At 42.7% G+C, this 9892-nt stretch overlaps 1 protein-coding gene across 1 annotated transcript in view; it reads right to left on the bottom strand.

Annotated features, from left to right (window-relative positions):
- Positions 1–9892, bottom strand: part of TMEFF2 (transmembrane protein with EGF like and two follistatin like domains 2) — a 250317-nt gene that overhangs the window by 85233 nt on the left and 155192 nt on the right. Inside the window, exon 5 of the mRNA XM_080972358.1 lies at positions 1255–1351. Coding sequence (XP_080828484.1) covers positions 1255–1351 — 97 coding nt within the window. The remainder of the gene's footprint in view (positions 1–1254; positions 1352–9892) is intronic.

Here is a 9892-nt window from a genome sequence, read left to right as displayed (position 1 = left end):
CAGTTCTTTCTAGCTGTTTTCTTTTTCTTTTCTTTTTTAAAAATACTTTTTATTTTGCTTTAAACAAATAGAAATAAATATAGACAATCAAAATTACAAAAGAAAAATTCCTTAATAATAATGATGGTGAAAAAAGCTAAAAAACAAAAACAAAAACAAAAATCTAAGTACATGGCATAGAACATAAGCCCATTATGGGAAAGAAAAAAGAAAAAAGAAAAGGGGGAGGAGGAGGAAAAAGAAGAAAAAAAAGAGAGAGAAAAAAGAAAAAAGAGAGGAAGATGAGCCAAAACACAAGAAGGGCCGATCTATTGTGGCCGATCTATTGTACGTTTCCGTCAAGGTCACAACAGATCATTATTCTTATCAATTCTCTCTATCTGCATTCCATAGAATCCCTCATCTTGGTATCAGGGAACATTTCCCTATGCAGTATCATTCTAAACATAACCAGGTCTTTCTTGATGAACCCTTATCCCCTAGATAATTATTTAACTTTAAGCTGTTTCCATAGGGGAACAGAAACACAGATGTGTGGAAAGGGTGAGGGAGTAGCAACATTGTAACATTGTCCAACAATGCTCCTTGTTGTGTCACACCATGCCCACTGGTGTGAAAGAAATTTAGTGTGATATGCCAGTATCAAAAAGCTGCCGTTTCATAACACAACAGTTACCGCAGTGTGAAAGGAACAGAACAACGTGGAAAACTAAGGTAATATTATAATCTGGAAAACTAAAGTAATATTATCCATGTCTAAATGCCCTCTTAGCCACTTTTATAAGGGAAGGCTAAAGACAGAAGATAATCCGCTTTAAATAGCTCGGACTGCGTGAAAAACCCGCTTAACCTGTTTGACTGGAGGCTGAAAAGGTGAAAAGGAAATGTGAAATGATGACTTTTTATCGTACCACCTTCAACTCTCTTTAACAATCAGTGTCCAACTCCAGCCTCAGCGCTGTTTGAAGCTTGCAGCCTCATCCCATTAAAACAGTGTAAATGAATGATAAATAATCAGATTTCAGGTGTGAGTGGGAGAAATTTGTTTCTATCTCTGCATTCTCTTTTTTAAAAAAACAAAAGAACTTTTTGGAGTCTGTTATACTCAAGAAACACATTTGAGTTTTTCACCACAACTGAAACAGTACAACCTTAGCTACATTTCAAGGAGAGGAATTTGGAAGAAAAATAATTATGAGGGGAAATCAAGCTTTTCAAGACAAATAAATCGATAATGAATGCATGTTACCATACCAAACATCCTCTGCATCTTCATCGCACTCTGCCCCGAATTGGCAAATGTCGCAGGTGGATGTTTCCTTTTGAATGGTTTCTCCAGAACCTTCACTGCCTGTGAAAGAAGAAATCAAGAAGAAACGCGTCAGTTTCCCAGTCCAAAATCTGTCACAAAATCAGCAACAATAAAGAAAACATCCCATCTACTTGTGTATAGTTTATATGTGCGAATGACTATGTCGCCTCTCAAACGTTTAGGAACGCAGAAAGAGCATAGAAAATTAACATGCACTGAATCAAGCTGTTGGTTCATCTAGTTTAGTGTTGTCCACAACTGATTGGTAGGAGCTCTCCAAGGTACTGAAAGCATCCCCACCCTTGCCTGGAGATGGCGGGGATTGAACCTGGGCTCTTCGGCATGCAAGGCAGGTGCTCTTCCACTCAGCTACAACCCTTCTGCAGCTTGGGGCTCTGTATTGAATGAATACACTAGGGTCACACTCAAACCACTCACTCACATAAGAGTTTAAAGCACTCTTATACAGTGGTACCTTGGGTTACATACACTTCAGGTTACATACGCTTCAGGTTACAGACTCCGCTAACCCAGAAATAGTACCTCAGGTTAAGAACTTTGCTCCAGGATGAGAACACAAATCGCGCGGCGGTGGTGTGGCAGCAGCGGGAGGCCCCATTAGCTAAAGTAGTGCTTCAGGTTAAGAACAGTTTCAGGTTAAGAACAGACCTCCAGAAAGAATTAAGTATGTAACTAGAGGTACCACTGTACCACTTTTACAGCCATGAATTACCCCAAAGAATCATGGGAGCTGTAGTTGGTTTAAGGTTGCAGGGAATTTTAGCTCTATGAGGGTCAGAACCCTTAATAATCTACAGTTCCTAGAGTTCTTCCTTTCATGGGAAAGGGAAGCCACAACTGTGGTGCAAGAGTGCCTTAAATGTATGGTGCAGATGTAACCTAATAGGATGTGTCTCCTGCTGCACATGTTCCAGGACACATCTGCAATGTGTCGATGACCGGTTGGTCACATAAGTGCAGGCACTTCTCCCCATTCTTGGGAATCATGTCTTTGCAAAGTTTCCAATGGCGCACTGTTCCCAATCACATATATGTGTAGGCATGTTGTAGACATGCGCTGGCATGTGTGCTGGGTGGGTGGTAGTGGCACCTGCTCTCTTCCCACCATGCACTTGTTCAGAACACCAATGTGATTGTTGTATCAATTTGGGAGGTTTCGTGAGGCAAGGGAAGCAATATTGCAATGAGATGGTTAGCAGTGAACTTAGGCAGCAAAGGGTGAATATGTGCATTTTCCCCAACATGTTTTTTTAAAAAACCACAATCAGCCTTGGTTGCTGCTGTAGTGGCAGATGTTGGGCACTGTTGCTTAAAGCCCTTTTGCTTTGGCTGTCTTCTGTTCAAAATTGCCCCTCTCCCAGCTGTGACCCCATCTTTATGAATGAAGAAATGGGAAGAAAGACAGCTAGGAGAGAGAGCTATTTTGAATGGAAAAGAGGCAGAAAGGAAAGGGTGAAGTAGCACCTGCCACCCTCTGCTAGGACTCTGCTTAAAAATGGCTGTTTTTCATTATTATTATTATTATTATTATTATTATTATTATTTATACCCCGCCCTCTCCAGCTAAGGCCAGGCTCAGGGTGGCTAACAAGCAATAATAAAAACAAGTTGAATGAATACAACTTAAAAACAAAATTAAAATACAACATTAAAATATTGAAACTTTAAAATATTAAAATGTAGCCTCATCGTAGGAGGAGAAAGGAAAAGAAAAAGAAAAAAGAAAGAGGGGGAGGGAATAAAATTGTCTCCAAGCCAAAGGCCAGGTGGAACAACTCTGTCTTACAGGCCCTGCGGAAAGAAATCAGATCCTGCAGGGCCCTGGTCTCATGAGGCAGAGCGTTCCACCAGGCCGGAGCCAGAGTTGAAAAGGCCCTGGCTCTGGTTGAAGCTAATCTAACTTCCTTAGGGCCTGGGACCACTAGGGTGTTGCCATTTATGGACCTTGAGGCTCTCCGTGGGGCATACCAGGAGAGGCGGTCCCGTAGGTATGAGGGTCCTAGGCCGCGAAGGGTTTTAAAGGTCAAAAGCAGCACCTTAAATCTGACCCTGTACTCCACCGGGAGCCAGTGCAGCTGGAAAAGCACTGGGTGAATATGCTCCCATGGCAGAGACCCCGCGAGGAGCCTCGCTGCAGCATTCTGCACCCGCTGGAGTTTCTGGGACAGCTTCAAGGGCAGCCCCGCATAGAGTGAATTACAGTAGTCAAGCCTGGAGGTGACCGTCGCATAAGGATGAAACAATCACCCTGTGTGTAGCTTCACCCAAAAGTGTGTAATGATTGGCAGAGGAAGGGAGAGATCAGTGCTGTGCAATGTAAAAAGTCCCAGATTCAACACTTGACAGCTCCAAGTAGGGTTGATATTCTGGAGATCTTCTGTCTGTCAGTGAGGGAAATACTGAGCTAGTCAGACCAATGGTCTGATCAGTATAAAGCAACTTCCTGTGTTCCTAAAACAACAGTCTAAGGACTGGTTCACACTGAACACTACAGGGCAGTTTTTGTCAGCGGAGTTTAACACAAGCTGTGGGTTCTTGTTTGGTATGACTCAACAAGGAGTTGCACTCAGTCCCCAAAGCGGCTCCATGGAGGAGCTTTGGAACTTAAAAAAGAAAATTAATTGGCTTCGCTCGCAAGAAAGAAAATATTCGTGCCCACATATGCAGCCCATTACAATGAAAAGAAACACAAAGTTTCCCTTAGGGCGAAATTGTCAGATCAGAGACGGCTTGTGATGTGATCAGCTTCCCATCTTCTTTGAGTTAACTCAAAGAAGATGGGAAGCTCAGTTAGAAATGGGAGAGGAGGGAAGAGGATGTTTATTCCCCCGCATGCAAACTCCCAGGTCCCGACCCGCATCTCGAGTAGGTGTAGCAGTTACAAAACTTTAACATCTTTACAAGATCCCTCCGAGGCAAGGCAGGCAGTTGATGTCCACCACAGCAGAGAACGCTGAAAGAATATAGCATCCATTATCTTTATGAGATGGGTGCTTTAAGGAGTGGTTTCTCTCCATTTCTCATTTTTCTAATCCTAAATTCAGTAACCGTTACATAAAGAAGCAACAGAAAGCAATGGGGAGAACTTGAAGAGGCGTATATATAAAGATGGATGCGAGACGCTATAAAGAGAAAGAGACTGTGTGTATATTAGAACAAATGAACTCTAAAAATGCTGGTGGATTTTGAAAAGGATTGCATATGCAATTTTTGCCTAATACACACATTTTGCAGCACAATTCTTCTAATATAATGAGCATTTGTGCATTATTTTCATGGGTATGTGTTTTTCTATGCACACTATGCCCTAGTAGATGCATAGCATACGCCCACTGCTGGGCTGGAGTAATGCACTGCAAAATTCAGAGACATGCGAAATTGGAGGCTAGCTATGTTTCAGTTCACGTTCATGTAGATTACGAAGATTCACCTTTAACTGCGAACTGAATCCATTTCCCCCGTTCTTCAATCCCCACCCATGATTCACATTGCCAAACCATGTTCTGCACTTCTCTCTTTCCTGTAGGCTGCTGTGATGGGACGATGAGCTGCTTGTGCATAAAATCCAAGTCCCTCAGAGTTTGGTCAAGTTTGCAAACCTCTGTCTGTAACGGAGCCCCTTAAACATGGCTCTGTCAGTCGCTTGCAGATTCCGACAGTGGTTGCTTTCGGAATCGCTTCCAACATAAAAGCTCCTTAACGGAAACACGTCTTCTGGACTCTCTGCGTGACAGTTTCCGGCGAGGAGTGGGTGTCCCTACAGGAGGTCCTGAAACCTCCCCACTGTTTTCGCTGGAAGTGTCTCGGAGCCATCCCTCCTGCTCACTTTCCCTCAGCTCAGCTCTTCTCCCCCTACTGGTTCCCTCTTCAGCTGCTGAGTCTCTCCCAACCTGTGTGAGCCCTTCCACCTCCCTTCCTTCCGATGGCAGTCCCTGACAGCTGGTGAGCCCAACTGGTATTTCTCAGGGCACAGATCTGGCACGGGGTCCTCCAATGGTTGTTCACTGTGCTGATGTTTGAAAAGCACCTGACATAGCTCAGCCAAATGACATTTGCTCTGCCCAGCCAGTGCCCACTACGACTAGAAATAACAATAGCTACAATTACATTTCCCCCCTGTTTTTCGTAATGTATCAAATTTCTTTTTGTTTTGTTTTGTTCTGTTTTGTTTTCTACCTGGATATGTGTCTTTCTTTCTTTCTGTGGTGTAGTGGTTAAGAGCGGTAGACTCGTAATCTGGGGAACTGGGTTCACGTCTCCGCTCCTCCACATGCAGCTGCTGGGTGACCTTGGGCCAGTCACACTTCTTTGAAGTCTCTCAGCCCCACTCACCTCACAGAGTGTTTGTTGTGGGGGAGGAAGGGAAAGGAGAATGTTAGCCGCTTTGAGACTCCTTAAAGGGAGTGAAAGGCGGGATATCAAATCTAAACTCTTCTTTCTTTCTTTCTTTCTTTCTTTTCTTTCTTTCTTTCTTTCTTTCTCTCTCTCTCTCTCTCTCGGTGTCTTATCTTCCTCAGTACACTTGTAATTATGTACATTTTATTTTTAATAAAGAACACGCACACACACACACACACACACGCACACACACACACACACTGAAAGGCTGCTCTGTACAGCCACTGCCCACTATGACTGGAAACAGCTTATATGCTAGGATAACTGCCCTTCACCTTCAGGTTGCAAAATAAATTTAACAACTATCCATAAAACTTTTTTTTCCAAAAGCTCCATGAGAAGTGCCAGGCATCACATAGCTCAATAATTAAGCCTTTGTAAACCTGCCAGATTGTCCAAGTTCTGAAAAACAAGCTCCTTCATTTTTAGCAAAATTTCTCTCTCTGCTTTTAAGTCCCTCTGGAAAAAACAACAACACTTTCCATGTATTTATATTTAATTTAACAGGATTGTCTTTGGTCTCTCTTCCCCCAGCTAAATGCCCGCAGCTTCAGTGTATCCTTTTATAATGTTCCAGTGTTAGCAGGTATGCTTTTCCCACGGACAACATATGTTTTCAAGAAGAAGAGCAGCGTTTTAAATCTGTATTCCAAACACTCAGCATCCAGGGATGGTTTACATTGTGAATAGTAAGTGAACCTTTTGCAGACAGCAAGTTCAACGCATAAGCAGAGCATCCTCCCTTCATTTTTTATTAGAAATGAGCCGGTAGTCCTTTCATTGCAGTTGCCATTGGTGAACAAGGAGAGTAACTGGGCTGGGAGAACTGAACTACCCAGGCATTATTCCCCAGCATTAAATTAAAACAGCAGTCTCCTTCCTTTTATTTATTTTTTCTGCCATTGGTCTCAACAGCGGTGTTGCCTGGCGATAAAATTTGTTTAAAGTGAATTCTCTTCCCACCCCACTGTGCAGTTGAGTGCCCTGATAAAACCAGACAACCTAGAAAGAGTTATTTTCTCCTTATTTCCTGCTGCTATTTAAGCTTTCAGAGTGTAAGATGTTCATTTTCTAAGGTGACCCGAGGGCTGTTGTCTCCCTCCCTGGCCTTTAGGTTTTGCACCATTTTGCACATGCCTCCAAGAAACCTTCCACGAGTCTTCAGAGAATAATAATAATAAAAAATGCATTGGGAAGCATTTCACGCAGCATTCAGAAAACCCTATCTGTGATTATTTTCAAGATGTTAGCAAAATGCCTGCTGGCTCCGGCCAAAGATCCCCCTCATCCAACATCCTGTTTTCACATTGGCCAACTGGAAGCCTGCAAGATTCTGTAGGCAAAGCATGGACTCTAGTGACATGCAATCATTTACCTATTTATCGAAAATATTTATATCCTGCTTTTACCCTCTCCACAGGGGAGTTGCACAAAGCGGCTTACAAATAAAAAGGCAAAACGTAACAGCAACAATGGCCTGGTGGTTAAAACAGGAAATGAATAAATCTAAAACCAGCAGCAAGAAATCAGACACACACAAGGGCACAAAGATATGGGCACCCAGACCTCTCTCTCTTTGGACCCCAGTACTCTCCCTAGACCATACCCCTCACTTGACCTGTTTTTCATTCTCCTTCTGTGGGCCTGGCTGGAAGGTATGCTTGAAGTCTGATAATGCCTCCTGGTTTCTGGGATGAAGGCTAGAGAGGAGGATGTGAGCATGTGTGGAAACTAGCCTATTGTACACAGGTAACATGTGAATGAAAGGGACGCGGGTGGTGCTGTGGTCTAAACCACAAGAGCCTAGGGCTTGCCGATCAGAAGGTCGAAGGTTCGAATCCCCGCGATGGGGTGAGCTCCTGTTGCTCGGTCCCTGCTCCTGCCAACTTAGCAGTTCAAAAGCATGTAGATAAATAGGTACGACTCCGGCGGGAAGGTAAACGCCGTTTCCTTGCGCTGCTCTGGTTCGCTGGAAGCGGCTTAGTCATGCTGGCCACATGACCCAGAAGCTGTATGCCAGCTCCCTCGGCCAGTAAAGCGAGAGGAGTGCCGCAACCCCAGATTCGGTCACGACTGGACCTAATGGTCAGGGGTCCCTTTACCTTTACCTTAACATGTGAATATGTTGCTTTACCTACTTTACCTCTGGTCTGTCTGGGATTGGTTGGACACAGAGGAACCGTGGGGGGGGGGGAACCAGCTGGAGAACCACAAAGGGAAGATGACTCAGAGCCCAGGGAATGTTGAGCGGGAAGAAGAGGAAGAGGAAGAAGACTGGGAAGAGGAGGTGTCGGAAGCTAAAGAGGTAACAGGGCTTAGTGAGCCGGGAGAGTCATTGACAGAGACAAGAATTCTAACCCAATGCTTTCACCAAAGTCTGCTTACATCTGTGATCAATAAAGTTGTGGCCTATGTCAACCCAAGTACTGATGTAAAATGTCTTATTCTTTCATGGAGCTGCCCCGGACAGCCTTTGCGCTGTTACACCTGGGCACACAATTATCCAGCCAAGTACAGTGGTACCTCAGGTTACATATGCTTCAGGTTACATATGCTTCAGGTTACAGACTCCGCTAACCCAGAAATAGTATCTCGGGTTAAGAACTTTGCTTCTGGATGAGAGCAGAAATCGTGCTCCGGCGGTGCAGCAGCAGCAGGAGGCCCCATTAGCTAAAGTGGTGCTTCAGGTTAAGAACAGTTTCAGGTTAAGAACGGACCTCCGGAACGAATTAAGTACTTAATCCAAGGTACCACTGTAACATATTTTAAAATCACACACACACACACACACACATATATATATATATATATATATATATTTATAAAGTATTTATTGAAGTTTAGACATTGCAAAAAAACAGAAGAAAAACAAAAGAAAAATATAAGCAATAAACAATTACAAAGCCTCAAAAACAAAAATAAATACAGTAGTACATCAACAATACAAAAAGAAAAAGAAAAGAAAAGAAAAGCATTTTTTTTTAAAAAAACCCCCAAAAGAGAACAAACAAACATACAAAAGAACCACATGTTTTCATATCCTTATCTTTCATTTGCTTATTTCCTCGACTTCCTCACACCTCCTTTTTTGTATTCTAGTTCAATTAAATATTCCAGCAAGTCCTTTCCCTCTTTCACAAATTTAGTTCCATGATTTAACTTAACACAATTTTAGACTTAAATTTACCTCTTTACCCAACATCAATCTATTCATACTTGATTCTTTATAATATTTGTACTAAAGTCATATAACTTCTTTCCAGCATCTTTCTAACATTCATTAATTTTAGAATATTTCTGTAAATAAGCTTTGAATTTTTCCCAATCTTCTTCCACCGACTTAAAATCACATATATTAGGGGAAATGGCATAGTAGAAATGCATCCTAATAGGATAAATATCTTTGCAAAAATGTGTCTATTAGGAGAAATTTGACTAAAATGTTGATGAATTTTCATGAAGATGCTTTTTTAAAAAATCATGAAATTACATAGAAATGTGGAGAAACAAACTGAAGATGGCGGAGGATGTCAAATTGAGAGGCACTTAAATTAACAGATTCACCTAACTCCTGGTACATAGCTGGTGAGCTACATTTGACATGGCATATCACAAATTTCGCCGATAATTTCTTACTTTAGTTCTATGGTTGCATTCCCGTTTCTGCCAGGTAAAGGGAATTTCTTTGCAGGGTGGGGTATCAACAAATCAGATAACAAAATAAAATTGCGGAGACCTATCTGTTTGGGGAAGAGAGGGACAATCTCTTGAGCAAGTGGCTTGAAATCTGAGTGCTCCTAGGGTAAGCAGAAGCTAAGTGAAAGATGTTTCTGCAATGCCGGCCCCTTCTCCCCCAGTACACATCTGGCTGAAGAAAGCTGTGCTAAAAATTGTGTGAGAGAGGGAGAAGTGTCAAGGGCAGCCGGATGATGGCAACTAACACAGCGAGACAAAAACACGGGGTGAGTTGAGCTTCGCGCAGAGATATCCCACTGTGGGCTTTCACATTAGCAGAAGGAAGTGGGTCAAAAGGGCAGGAGAATGAGAGGCCGCTAAGAGATACATGGGGAGAGAGGCCAGTGGTATCTACAAAATGCAGAAGAGTGAATACCCCAAACACCTTCTTAGAAAGTGATTTATTTTTTTAAAAAAACCCATCTC

The sequence above is a fragment of the Podarcis pityusensis genome (genome assembly GCF_964106645.2).
Source record: "Podarcis pityusensis genome assembly, chromosome: 1".
NCBI lineage: Eukaryota > Metazoa > Chordata > Lepidosauria > Squamata > Lacertidae > Podarcis > Podarcis pityusensis.
The sequence above is the reverse complement of the archived record's forward strand: the minus strand, read 5'-3'. Positions and strand labels throughout refer to the sequence as shown.